The sequence below is a fragment of the Lemur catta genome, chromosome 4 (genome assembly GCF_020740605.2).
Source record: "Lemur catta isolate mLemCat1 chromosome 4, mLemCat1.pri, whole genome shotgun sequence".
Lineage (NCBI taxonomy): Eukaryota > Metazoa > Chordata > Mammalia > Primates > Lemuridae > Lemur > Lemur catta.
Genome location: NC_059131.1, coordinates 67,249,097 through 67,263,471, shown reverse-complemented (window position 1 = coordinate 67,263,471; position 14,375 = coordinate 67,249,097). Strand labels below are relative to the sequence as shown.

The 14,375-nt window shown below is 37.1% G+C and overlaps 1 protein-coding gene across 3 annotated transcripts in view; it reads left to right on the top strand.

Annotated features, from left to right (window-relative positions):
* Positions 1-14,375, top strand: part of LOC123637144 (charged multivesicular body protein 3) — a 93,225-nt gene that overhangs the window by 24,297 nt on the left and 54,553 nt on the right. The window contains exons 4-5 of one of the 3 annotated variants that reach the window (XM_045550026.1): positions 9,779-9,849; positions 13,057-13,235. The exons of 1 other annotated variant lie outside the window; for it this stretch is intronic. In XM_045550026.1, coding sequence (XP_045405982.1) covers positions 9,779-9,849; positions 13,057-13,196 — 211 coding nt within the window. In that variant the 3' untranslated portion in view covers positions 13,197-13,235. Of the gene's footprint in view, positions 1-9,778; positions 9,850-13,056; positions 13,236-14,375 lie in introns of those variants that run through there. One more of the 3 variants, XM_045550029.1, reaches the window with a different exon arrangement.

Here is a 14,375-nt window from a genome sequence, read left to right as displayed (position 1 = left end):
GGTTGGCGTAAGAGGGCTGCCAGTCAGTGGAGCAGTCAGGACACATACATTTATTGATTAAATTTGCTGTCCTTATGTGGTCACACGTCCTGGAACCCCAAAACAATTGCAATAGTAACGTCAAAGATACCACTGATCACAGATCACCATAACAGATATAATAATGAAAAAGTTTGCAATATTACAAGAATTATCAAAATGTGACACAGAGACACAAAGTGAACACATATGCTTGGGGAAATGGCACTGATAGATTTGCTCCGGGCAAGATTGTCATAAGGCTTCAATTTGTAAAAAACGCAATATCTGTGAAGTGCAATAAAGTGACACACAATAAAATGAGGTATGCCTGGTACTTGTTATTGTCAAGTTCTCGTAGTTTATCCGTGTAATGGGATAATAGGCTCTTTACATTAGATGTTAAACAAATAGTATTTGAATGCTCTTATTTAGTCTGTTTTAAAATACACTCTTAGTATTGACATAGAGGACATTTTGTAGGTTGGGTTGGGACAGAAATCTTGTACCTGGATGCCCTTATAAAGAGTTAATGCCTAACAGTCTCCTCAGTCTTGCCATAAACCATGCCATTAGTTGTATAATCTAAAAATGATTTTTACATACAGTGCATACTTAGTGTCACTACTGTTCTAAAATTCTATAAGCTCTTTTCATTTGGGAAGGTACTTTCAGAATGCCATCTATTTGTTGATAAAGCAGAGTCTGGTGACATGTTTCCACATGGGTAACTTATTTGTGAGGTCTTTCCACAAAGGAAGTAGTAGGATTTCAGACATAGCAAAAGAGAAGTTAGAACTCCCTGATATCTTCAGGGTAGCTTTTATTTTTATTGTTTAAGTTCTTTCCATTTCTTTTTACTTAATTCCTGAGCCAAACAGCTAAAACAGTAGGTCTTTGGAACAAAATTCCTCAAGCTGACTCCCAGCTTTGTTGCCAGAAGCTTGGGTAGGAGATACCTCTTAAAATGCCAAACACAGCAATATCTCAGGCTTTTAAAACAAAATTGTTAAAATTATTTGTTAGTATTGAATATGGTGGACAGTGACAAATCTTGACATATATTGCTTTGTTTCAAAAGCACCTAGTTTTGTTTGATGGGGGAAAAAAAGAATGTAATTCTTATAGTTTTTCTTTTCTTTTCTTTTCTTTTTTTTGAGACAGAGTGTCACTTTGTTGCCCTGGCTAGAGTGAGTGCCGTGGCGTCAGCCTAGCTCACAGCAACCTCAAACTCCTGGGCTTAAGCGATCCTACTGCCTCAGCCTCCCGAGTAGCTGGGACTACAGGCATGCGCCACCGTGCCCGGCTAATTTTTTCTATATATATTTTAGTTGGCCAGCTAATTTGTTTCTATTTTTAGTAGAGATGGGGTCTCACTCTTGCTCAGGCTGGTCTCGAACTCCTGACCTCAAGCGATCCGCCCGCCTCGGCCTCCCAGAGTGCTAGGATTACAGGCGTGAGCCACAACGCCCGGCCCTTATAGTTTTTCTATTTAAAATTATAGAATCTAAGTATTAGAAGCCAATTTGAAGATCATTTAATCCCATTTAGATTCTTGATGTTCCTGTTATGAATTGGCACATTCATCATCTAACAAAAGGCATGCTACGTTTGCAAAAATCTATAAACATTCTACCTGCCAGGATCCACAAAAAAAGCGTGCAGTTAGCTGGCAGCACAGCAACAGCAAGTGCTGAAAGCCCAGATCTGGACACTTTGTTGGACACTTCCCATGTCATCATCTTTGGGAAGGAGGATGGGTCAGGAGTTTATCTCTGGAAAAGCTGATTTTAATGTAACCAATTGCTCTGAAATACGATATTTCTTTCCATTATTTGTCAAAATAGCACATATTTAACCAGGATTTTTATTTAGAGAGAAACCTGTGAACTGTAAGATATTAAAGCATCCTTGTAAGTTCAGCACCAAACTCATTCCATTACCCCAAACATATCCAAAAAAGGGAACAGGAAAGATGAGAGCAGCTTTCTCCTGTTTCAGTCAAGCATATCCTCTGCTGTTATGGAATGGGGGCAGATTTACACAGCCTCTACTATATTTTTGTGGCTAAGGATGAGAGGTAACACTGCCAAAGCAAAAAGCAGTTTCTTGCATAATATATGCACCAGATTGGGTTACAAAGAAATTTTTAAAAATCCTTTACAATTTCAAAGTTTTCTAAGGACTAGAAAAGCCTGCAATAACTCATTCGGTTGCATTTCTTTAACTCTAAGCAAGAATCTATACAGTTAACCCATTCTGGAAAAATATGTGTTTTACATAAATCTGTTAATCAGAGATCTAGAGTTTGTTCAAACAGCGTAGAGTTGTTAGTCAAGGAATATGTGTTGTTAACCATAAGCTACGTGTTTATCTGAGGATTATTCCATGGTCTGAGTGCAGTACTAATGTTTCCTGAAATAATATTCCTACGGGGCAAACTATAGAAAGGAATTGGAAAAGGCTTCTGATGCCTCATAACATGCATTAATTAGCTAAAAAGGAAAGGGCTGGGACAGGAAAGGGATGAGCAGTACCCTCACCTTCTACTCCTTCTTTAACCACTTCCAGGCATCTAGGGAAAATACATTCTTTTTTCCCTTTAGTTAAAGCTTTTACTAAAGGGCAATATATCTCTATGAATGTATATGAATATTGAATATGCAGGTTCTTAATTTGTCACAAAGTCAACACACATAACCCATCACTCAAACCAAGAAACAGAACAATTGCCAGCCATATTCAGAAATCTCCCTCTGGTTATTTCCTGGTGGAAGAGACATTATCTCCACTGTCCTCCCCAAATGTAATCTCTAAGATAACTTCTGAAATCGTAGATAAGTTTTGCCTCTTTTTAAAAAAAAAATTTTTATTTTTGGAGACAGGCTCTCACTCTGTTGCCCGGGATAGAATGCAGTGGTATCATCATAGCTCACTAGAAACTCACACTCATGAGTTAAAGTGATCCTCTTGCCTCAGCCTCCCAAGTAGCTGGGACTACAGGAATGCACCACCATGCCTGGCTAATTTTTCTACTTTTTTTGTAGAGATGGGGTCTCGCTTTTGCTCAGGCTGTTCTGGAACTGCTGGCTGCAAGCGATCCTCTTGCCTCGTCCACCCAAAGTGCTAGCATTACAATCATGAGCCCGCCCCACCCAGTTTTGCCTCTTTTTAAATGTTATACAAATGGAATCATATAGGACGTACTCTTTTGTGTATAGTTTCTTTCATTTACAATTAAGATTGTGAAGTTCATTTCTATGTACAGCAGTAGTTTGTCCACTTTTATTGCTGTGTAGAATTATATTGTATGAACATACCACGATTGACCACAACTATATTGTATGAACATACCAACGTTCTGTTATGATGAACATTTAGCTTATTTTCAGTTTTTGGCAGTTGTAAATAGTACTACTATGTAAAAGGCAAAAGATTTATATGATCTGAAGAGAAACCAGAGTATACAAATAGTACTACTATGAATATTCTTTTTTTAATTTTTTTTTTTTTTTGAGACAAAGTCTACCTCTGTCACCCAGGCTGGAGTGCAGTGGCATCATCATAGCTTGCTAAAACCTTGAACTCCTGGGCTCAAGCAATCCTCCTGCCTCAGCCTTCCAAGTAACCAGGACTACAGGCACTCACTACCACGCCTGGCTAATTTTCCTATTTTTAAAATAGAGATGGTGTCTTGCTATGTTTCTTAGGCTGGTCTTGAACTTCTAACCGTAGGAGATCCTCCCACCTTGGCCTCCCAAAGTGCTAGGATTACAGACATAAGCCACCATGCCTGGCCTTGAATATTTTTGTATATGACTTTGGTTCATATATGTTCACGTTTCTGTTGTGGGTGAAATTTCTGGGTTATTGAGTATGCCTATGTTTAGATTTGGAAGACACTGATGGTTTTCTAAAGTGGTTGTACCAATTTACTTTTTCTTTAACAGTGTATGAGAGTTCTAGTGTTCTACATTCTTGCTAACATTTGATGTTACTTTTTTTTCATTTCTGGTTGACTATATAGAGATATATCTCTTTGTGGTTCTAATATGCATTTCTCTGAGAACTAATGAGGCTAAGACCATTGTCATGCTTATTGGCCATTTGAAAAACCTCTTTGTGAAGTGCTTGTTAAAATCTTTTTCCCATTTTTTTATTGAGTGGCTGTCTGTCTTTTTCTTATTGAATTATAGCAGTTCTTCATATATTCTGGATTTGAGTCCATGTCAAATACATTTATTGCAAAAATTTTCTCCCAGTCTATGGCTTTCGTTTTAGGAGGGAAGAGGGTTTTTTGTTTTTAAATCTTTTTTTCCCCCTTGGAAAAATTCAATCATATACAAAAGTAGAGATATTAATATAATTAATCTCCATGTACCCAACTTCAACAATTATCGACTCATGGCCAATTGTTTCAGCTGTATCCCCACTAAAAATCACCCTCTTTTGTTGCCTTAATATGCCCTTTTGTTTTTATTATTTATCCCTTTAACTTTTATTACTTCATTCAACATTTATTTATTCTTCTATATTTATTGGATGAAATATGATTGGATTAGTAGTTAAATCCAATGAATACATTTTGGTACTTACATTACCTGAGCTGTCTGCATATGGTGACTCTGTTGACCACTTCCTCCTTGAAATTCCTTTCCCTTAAGCCTCTGTGGTAATACTCTACCTGGTTTTCACCTACTTCTCTGATCCTTTCTTCATAATTTCCTTCCTTGAATTTTCTTCCTCCCCTGCTTCGTCAGAGTTATTATTTCCCTAGAGCTCTGTTCTAGTTTTCAACTCATTTGGGTAATTCTGTCATAGTCACGTCTTTAACTTCAGTTACATGCTGATGCCTTCTAAATCTATATCTCCAGTCCAGAACACTCTGTTCAATACTAGATGTGGATATGGATTATTTGCTGGGCATCTCACTTGGATGACCCACAAGTACCCAGGGCAGCCTTCTGATTTTCTCACCCCATTCCAATCCATTCTCCCATTCTTCCATTATACTATACTTAAAATTTTTTTATTAGACAGCAAAATAAAGCAGAAAGTACAGAGATTTCCAATATAGCCCCTGTCCTCACACATGCACAGCCTTACCTGATATCAACATCCTTCACAGAATGGTACATTTGTTACAATCAATGAATCTATATTCACATATCATTATTTCTCAAAGTCCATAGTTTACATTAGGGTTAACCCCTCATGTTATACATTCTATGGGTTTGGACAAATGATAATGGCATGTAGAGTCATTGTACTGCCCTAAAATCCTTTTTGCTCTGAGTATTCATCCTTTCCTTCCTCCAACCTTGGCAACCACTGATCTTTTTACTATCTCCATACTTTTGCCTTTTTCCAGTATGTCCTATAAATTGGAAATATGTAGTACATTAACTTTTTCAGATTTGCAATATACATTTAAATTTCCTCTATGTCTTTTCTGGTGTCCCTGAGTTCTTTGTTTTATCATTTCTTTTCTGTTTAGAGAATTTTTTGTTTAAAGACTACCCATTGTTTTAGGATAATTTCCTGGTGACAAATTTTCTTAGTTTTATTTCACCTAAGAAAGTTTTGATTTCCCTTTTGTATTAGAGTTCTCTGGAGAGATAGAACCAATAGGAGATAGATAGATAGATAGACAGACAGAGAGATGTGAGAGGATTTATTAGGGGAATTGGATCATGTTATTACAGAGGTTTACAAGTCCCATGATAAGCTGTATGCAAGCTGAAGACCTTTGGAAGCTGGTGGCATGACTCAGTCCAAATCTGAAAGCCTCAAAATGAGGAACTTGATGGCGCAACTCTGAGTCAAAGGCCAAAAGTCTGAGAACCCAGAAAGCCACTGGTGCAGGTCCCAAAGTCCAAAGGCCAGATAACCTGGAGTTCTGATGTCTAAGAACAGGAGAAGGGTGTCCTAGCTCCAGGAGAGAGAGAGTGCATTTGCCTTTCCTCTGCTCTTTTGTTCTATCCTGGCCCATAGCCAACTGGATGGTGCCCGCCCACATTGAGTACAGATCTTCCCCATTCAGTTCACTGATTCACATGCCAATATCCTCTGGAAACACACTTACAGACACACTCAGAAATAATGCCCCACCACCTATGTAAGTATCCCTTAATTTAGTAAAGTTGACGCTTAAAATTAACCATCACTCCATTCCTGAAGAATATTTTCTCTGGATATAGAATTCTGGGCTGACAATTCTTTTCTTCTGGTACTTAAAAAAATATTGTATCGCTTCCAGTTGTCCTTTATGGTTTCTGATGAGAAATCCACTGTTACTTGTTTCTCTCATACATTACCTAGTGTCTTTTTTCCTCTTGCTGCTTTCAAGTACTTTTTCAGCCCTGCTCTCTTTCTTTCCTTCCAGGAGTCTGATGATACAAACATTATATAATTTTTTATAGTTTCACAGGTCTCTGAGGCTCTGTTCTATTTTTCTTTTCAATCTATTTTCTCTCTGTTGTTCAGATTGGGTGATTTCTATATTGTTCTACCTTCTATTTCACTGATTTTTTTTTTTCCTTTGTGGTCTCCAATCTACTGTTGAGCCTATCTACTGAGATTTTTATTTTGGTTATTGTGTTTTTCAATTCTAAAATTAACATTTGATTCTTCTTTAAATCTTCTCTTTTCTTTGCTGAGATTTTCTATTTTTTTCATTTGTTTCAAGCATGTTTTTAATTGCTTGTTGAAGCATTTTTTAAAATCATAGCTGTTTGAAAATCTTTGTTAGAGTACAGCCATTATGGAAAACAGCATTCCCTGAATAATTATAAATAGAACTACCTACTATATGATCCAGCAATCCCACTACTGGATATATATCCAAAGGAAATGAAATCAGTATGTCAAAGAGATATCTGCACTTCCACATTCATTGCAACGTTATTCACAATAGCCAAGATACGAAATCAACTTAAGGGTCCACCAATGGATGAATGGATAAAGAAAATATGGTATATAAACAAAATGGAATAATATTTGGCCTTAAAAAAGAAGGAAATCCTGTCATTGTTGACAACACGGGTAAGCCTGGAAGACATTATGTTAAGTGGAATGTCTGGCACAGAAAGAGAAATAGTACCTGATCTCTTATATGTGGAATCTAAAACAAACATCAAACTCATAGGAACAAGGAATAAAATGATGGTTTCCAGCAGATTAGGGTAGGGAGAGGAGGATTAGGGAGACATTGGCCATAGGATACAAAATTTTAGTTTGACAGGAGGAATAAGTTTAAAAGATATATTGTACAACCTGGTGACTGTAGTTAAGAACAATGTATTGTATGCTTGAAAAGTGCTAAGCATAGATTTTAAGTGTTCTCATCACAAGAAAAGGATACATATGTGAGGTAATACATACATTAATTAGCTCAATTTAGCCATGCCACAATGTATACATATTCCAAAGTATCACTTTGTACACCATAAATATATACAATTTTATTTGTCAATTTAAAAATAAATTTAAAAAATCTTTATTAGATAATTCTAACATCTCAATCATCTCAGTGTTGTCATCTATATTAGTAACAAATTACCATAAACTAGGTGGCTTAAAACAACAGAAAATTATTCTCTTGTGGTTCTTGAGGCTGGAAGTCTGAAATTAAAGTGTTGGCAGGGCCAGACTCCCTCTGAAGGCTCTAGGGAGGAATCATTCCTTGCCTCTTCCAGCTTCTGGTGATTGCAGACATCTTTGATGTTCTTTGTCATTTAGATACATCACTCTAATCTCTGTCTCTGTACATGGCTTTCTCCCTGCGTGTCTGTTTCTTTTCCCTCATAAAGACACCAGTCATACTGGATTTAGGACCTACCCTAGTCCTGTATAATTTCATCTTAACTTGATTTATCTGCAAAGACTCTTTTTCCAAATAACATCACATTTGCAGGCTCGGAGTAGACATGAATTTTGGGGAGACACTTTTCAACCTAGTAAAGCATCTGTTGATTGTCTCTTTTCATTGTGTTTAAAATCTTCCTGGTTGTTGGTATGATGAGCAATTTTTATTTGAAACCCAGACATTTTCATATTATGCTCTGAGATTTTGTATCTTATTTAAACCTCAGTTTCTGCTGGCTTTCTCTGACACTGCTTTGGTAGGAAAAGTGGGGGTGCTACCTTTTTACTTCCAAGTTCTCTACTCAGCCTCTAGTGAGATCCAGAAGAGGTTCCTCTTTAATGTGGGCAGAGATGGGAGTTCCAGTTCTTCATGTGGTCACCAAAGACATTGTGGTGGGGGTGTTCTTATTATCACTGGGTGATGGAGAAAGTTCTGGATCTCCTTTAGGCCTCCTCTGACACCACCCCAGGGTTGCCTTGTTACTATCCGGTATGGGGAAAACCCAGGCTCCCCAATTTCAATTATGATTTCTTCTTTGACTTATCAGTTATTTGGAAATATGTTCTTACATTTCCAATTTTTTTTGTTTTCTTTTTATCAATGATTTCTAACCCAATTGAAATGTGGTCATGTAATGTGATGTGTATCAAAATGATTTCTTCACTTCCTTTCTATTCTAGAACATAGTCAATTTTGGTAAATATTCTATGTGTGGTAAATTATTCTTTATTTGATATGTACAGGATATGACAATTAAATCAAGCATATCTTGTTTTGATCTCTTCTCTGTCTTTATCAAATGGTTGTCTTATTGATCTATTAATTAATGAAAGAAAAGTCTTAAAAATTTCCCTTCATGATGGTGGGTGTTATGGACTGACTTATATCCCCCCAAAATTGAGATGTTGAAGCCCTAACTCCCAATGTGATTGTATTTGGAGATGGGGTCTTTAGAAAGGTAATTAAGGTTAGATGAGATCATAAGGATAGGGCCGTAATCTGATAGAGCTAATGCTGCCCTTATAAGAACAGGAAGAGACTCCCATAGATCTCTCTCTCTCTTTCCCACTGTGGGACACAGAGAAGGGTCCATGTGAGATCACAGTGAGAAGGTGGTCATCTGCAAAGCAGGAAGAGAGTCCACACCAAGAACCATATTGCTAGCACCTTTATCTGGGTCTTCTATTCTCCAGAATTGTGAGAAAATAAATTCCTGTTGTTTAAGCCACCCAGTCTTTGGTATTTTGTTATGACAGCCTGAGAAGACTAATACAGTGGGTTTATGCATTTTTCCTTGAAATTATGTCAGGTTTTGCTTCACTTTTTTTTTTTTTTTAAGATAATATGTTTAGCCAAGGCGCTGTGGCTCACGCCTGTAATCCTAGCACTCTGGGAGGCCGAGACAGGTGGATCGTTTGAGCTCAGGAGTTCGAGACCAGCCTGAGCAAGAGCGAGACCCTGTCTCTACTAAAAATAGAAAGAAATTATCTGGACAACTAAAGATAGATAGAAAAAATTAGCCGGGCATGGTGGCATATGCCTGTAGTCCCAGCTACTGGGGAGGCTGAGGCAGAAGGATTGCTTGAGCCCAGGAGTTTGAGGTTGCTGTGAGCTAGACTGATGCCACGGCACTCTAGCCTGGGCAACAAAGTAAGACTCTGTCTCAAAAAAAAAAAAAAAAAAGATTATATGTTTACCCTCCAGGTAAATTGGAAAGTTTATCATTATATAGTAAACTTCTTTATCCCTAAAAAGTTATTTTGCCTTAGAATCTATTTCATCTGATAATATAGCTATAACAGTTTTATTTTGGTAGATATTTGCCTGGTAAATATGTTTTTTCATGTCTTTCTTACTTTTTTATTTTCCATCTTTCTGTATCCTGTGTTGTAGGTGTGTCTCTTTTAAACAGCTTAAAACTAGATGTAAAGAAATCCAATCTGAAAATCTCTACCTTTTTACTGGTGAGTTTAGTCCATTTCATTGTGAATACTGACATATCTTTAATTTAATTAAATTAATTCTGCCATTGTCTTTTGTGCCTTCTACTTTTCCTGACTTTTCTGTCTTCCTTCCTGTCTTATTTACAGTAGTATTCTTAATTCCATTTTTTCTCTCCATTTTGGAAGTTCTGCTTTTTTTTGTTTTTTGAGATGGGGTCAGTCTCACTCTGTCACCCAAGCTGGGGTGTAGTGGTGTGACTGTAGGTCACTGCTGCCTCGAACTCCTAGGCTCAAGTGATCCTCCCAACTCAGCCTTATGAGTAGCTAGGAGTACAAGTGTGCACCACCACACTCAGCTAATTTTTAAATTTAAAAAAATTTTTAAATTATCTTATTAAACTCCCCAAATTATATTTTTTTAAATATAATCAACTTTTTAAAAGATTAACCTCAAGTTCACTAAATTATTTGTCATGATTTCTTCTTGTATCTAAGACCTTCCTTCTGAGATCATTGTTATTATTTCTAAAATACATTCTTTAGAATTTTGTTTAGCGTTGATCTGCTGGCTAGTGGGGTTTTTTTGGTCTGTTGTTAGGTTTTTGTCCCCCCTGAAGATGTCTTCATTTTACTTCCATTTAGGGATGGTAATTTAGTAGGGCATATGGCTGTAAGTTAATTGTTTTGGTTTTTTTCCCTCAGCACTTTGGAGATATTCTTTCACTTTCTTTCAGCTTTCTTTGTTGCTCCTGAGAAGGGTGTTGCCAGTCTGATTGTTGTCCTTTCATATGTATCTGTCTTTTCTCTCTGGATACTTTTAAGGTCTTCTCCATGTCTTTGATGTTCTGCACTGATACTGTAATGTGTAGCTGTTTTATTTAACCTGCCTGAGATTTACGTACAGTTATGCATTGTCTAACAACCTTTCAGGCGACAGTTGATGACATATATGACAACAGTCCTATACGATTATAATACTGTATTTTTACTGTATTTTTCTATGTTTAGATCCACAAATACTTACCATTGTGTTGCAATTACTAATGATATTCAGTACAGTAATATGCTATACAGGTTTGTAGCCTAGGAGCAATAGGCTTTACCCTATAGCCTAGGTGTGTATTAGGCTGTACCATCTAGGTTAATGTAAGTATATTCTATGATGTTCACACAATACTGAAATCTCCTAATGACACATTTCTTAGAACATATGTCCATTATTAAGTGACACATGACTACTTCCTGATTCTTAAGATTAGTATGTTAATAAATTTGTAGAAATTCTTAGCCATTATCCTTTCAAAATCTTGTCTCTCCCAGTTTCTCATTTCCATCTTTCTGGAACTTCAATTAAACATATAATAGATATTCATATTCTAACATCTGTATCTCATCATCTTTCTTATATACTCATGTCTTCGTATCTCTCTAAGATTATTATTATTTTGGATAATTCATATCTATCTTCTGATTTACTTATTTTTTCCTGAGTTATGTTTAATCTGCTGCTTAATTTATTCATTGAGGTTTATTGAGTGACTAAGCTTTTTTATTTCAATCACTGTATTTTTCATGTCTAGAAATTCTTTTATTCTTTTTCAATGTTACCTGGTCATTTTTTATGGTCTGTTGTTTCTTTCAAGTTCCTCTTTTATTTCTGTGAACATTTTAAGCATAACATTTTATATTCTACATTTGAGAATTCTAATATCTGAAGTGCTTTGCAGCATAATTGTGATGCTTTTTAAATTTACTCTTGGCCATAGATGTTTGTCTCCTTGTATATTTGGAAATTTTTGTTGATCTTACTTTGTAGGAATAATATAGTTCCTGGATTTGGGGTATGTTTATTCAAAAAGAGCGTTCATTGCTTCTGTCAAGTATTCATGATGTTATAAATCTAGGAGCAATTTAAATTAATATCTACGGTTCAAATTTCCAGTTCTATGGAGGTAGAATAAATTTAAACATGAAGGCTGCCTTATTATTATGGTTTCTCAAGAAAACCTCTACTTTTAATTTTTCACAAGAGCTACAGGCTGAGACAAACATCATCTTGTTGGCTCCCTTTGTCAGCAGGTAGGGATTTTTTCTGTACCCTGTCTTTTCACTGAGGATGAGGTCTTCAAAACTCCCAACTTCAGGGGATCTCAATTTTGCTTCACCAGTTGGCCCAGCCAAAAGCCTTGCTTCTTGTTCCCCTGCCCAAACATTAAAACCAAACGTGCTATTTTATTCTCTTTCCATGAAGTTCGAGAACAGGCAAAACTAATCTGTGCAGATCAAAGCCAGAATAATGGTTTTCTTTTAAGGATATTGACTGAGAATGGACTGAGGGAGCCTTTTTTTTTTTTTAATTTCCAAATGCTACACCAACCAGAGGGGGCTTTTTTAGATTTTGAAAATGTTTTTAATATTGATCTACATACTGCTTTTATAGATATATACATAGGTAAAAATTCATTGTGTGGTACACTTAAGACCTATGCACTTTACTGTCTATAGATTTTATTACATTTTTTTTTAAAGTGACACAAACAAGGTCCTATTTTCCTGTCACTGGAAGACATTCCTGATTTCTCTTTTTAAAGAGATCATACACGCACAATAAAATAATTCTGGTTGTATTTTTATCAAAATTCTCCCTGTGTTTGTAGTGAGTTTTTAGAACACCTAATCCACAGTAATGTTGAATGTGTAAGTTGCATGTTACTCTTCTAATTCCGATACTGTTTTTGGAGACCTCAGTATTGTTTAAATATTCAAGCTGGATTTTTAACAAAACTTTAGGCTTTGTCTTTGCTTGGGGAAATAAGGGAAGGCACATGAATCTCCCATGAAGGAGCTTTAGTGGTAGAAATTATGCTCTACAGGGCAACGAGGAGTGGTCACAGTGATTATTGTGATTCCCCTGGGGAAGGGGCAACCTCCAAGCTGGAGTCAGCCTTGAGAGATCTACTTTCCCTTCCCAGGTGAAGACTGTCACTACTTTGGGGCCCATTATGGAGGACAGATGTTTGTTTATTTTTAAAGGATTCGGCTAGCCATTCTTCCCCTACCTTTTATCACTCTCTTTTTTTCTTTCAAGTGAGGCACCCATGTGTATATATGAAGGTTGTTATAGGTTGAACTGTGCCCTCTCAAAAGATGAACTTGAAGTCCTAACCCCTAGTACCTTATAATGCAACCTTATTTGGAAATATGGTAATTGCCTTATGTTCATAGCAGATTGGAGTGATGCAGCTGCAAGCCAACGAATGCCGGTGATTGGCAGGCATCACCAGAAGCTAGGAAGAGGCAAGAAAGTATCCAATCCAGAGTCTCAGATGGAGCATAGTCCTGCTGACACCTTGATTTTGGACTTCTAGCCTCCAGAACTTTGAAAAAATAAATTTCTGTTGTTTTAAGCCACGCAGGTTGTGGTACTTTGTCATAGCAGTCCTAGGAAACTAACACAAGGATCATTGTTAGGTTCGTGGAGGAAAGTTGGAAATGGTCAAGAGATGACTCAAGGTCTGTCTTTGCCTTATTAATAGCAAGATATAAGCTGTGGGTTAGGACTCCCTTGGTCCTGAAGTTTAGTCATAAATGAAGATAAATCCACTCCAAATTATTATATAAGTCATGGGAGGGAATTCAATTTCCAAAGATTGGTTTATATCTAACATTTCCGGGGACCATCTGTCGTATAAAACAAGGTGTATCTTGGCTTTATTAGGCCAAAATTCTTGCCAGGAATTGGGTTGTGATTTTCTTGCCCAAAGCATTTCAGTTAACAATCTACCTGGCAAATGGGGAACAGTTGTGAGCCAGGAAGCACCCTAAGATTGGATATCTTAGTGAAATGAGCAAGAACAAACTGGGACCTGAAGGACAAACAGTCGTTTCTGTTTTTCATTTATTTCTATTTTTCATTTCAAATTCAGGGAATGATTTAAGGCACAGGCATTGGTGTGCCTCTCAAGTCAAGGGTACGTATCTATTTATAATATTTTCAGGGATCAGGAGGAGAATGCACATAAAGCCTTTGAAAATGTGTGTGAATAAACGTCTATGTGAACATATGGCAGGGGAGTGTGATCCTGTTAAACACTTGCTGTGTTTGGCAGGAGCCAAGAGCTAGAATGCCTGCTCACTTAGTTCTTCCCACACCCTCAGATGTGTGAGTCTTAGCAGGTGGGAGGATCTGTGGCTTGCTTCCTGAGGTCTATGTAGGAAGGACAAACTACAGCCCCAGATGCAGCTAGGGAGTGCTTTGTCCAATGACAAGGCAATATCAGGACACAAGTGGAGAGTACATATTGCTCTGAGGGTGGAGCTTGAAAAACTGTGGAAGGAAGATATACAGTGGCATTCTAGGTGAATAGCATTGATGTGTTTACAGGGCCCTGTCAGTACCTGTGGTCTCGGTATCTCATTGAGAGGCCATATGTCAAATCAAACCTGCCTCCGCACCCTGTTAGGCCCCTCTGCCCTGATCACTAACTGTAGAATAAATGCATCTTTAAGGATCTGAAATGCCTGTGGCCTTAAAGCCCTACTCAGAA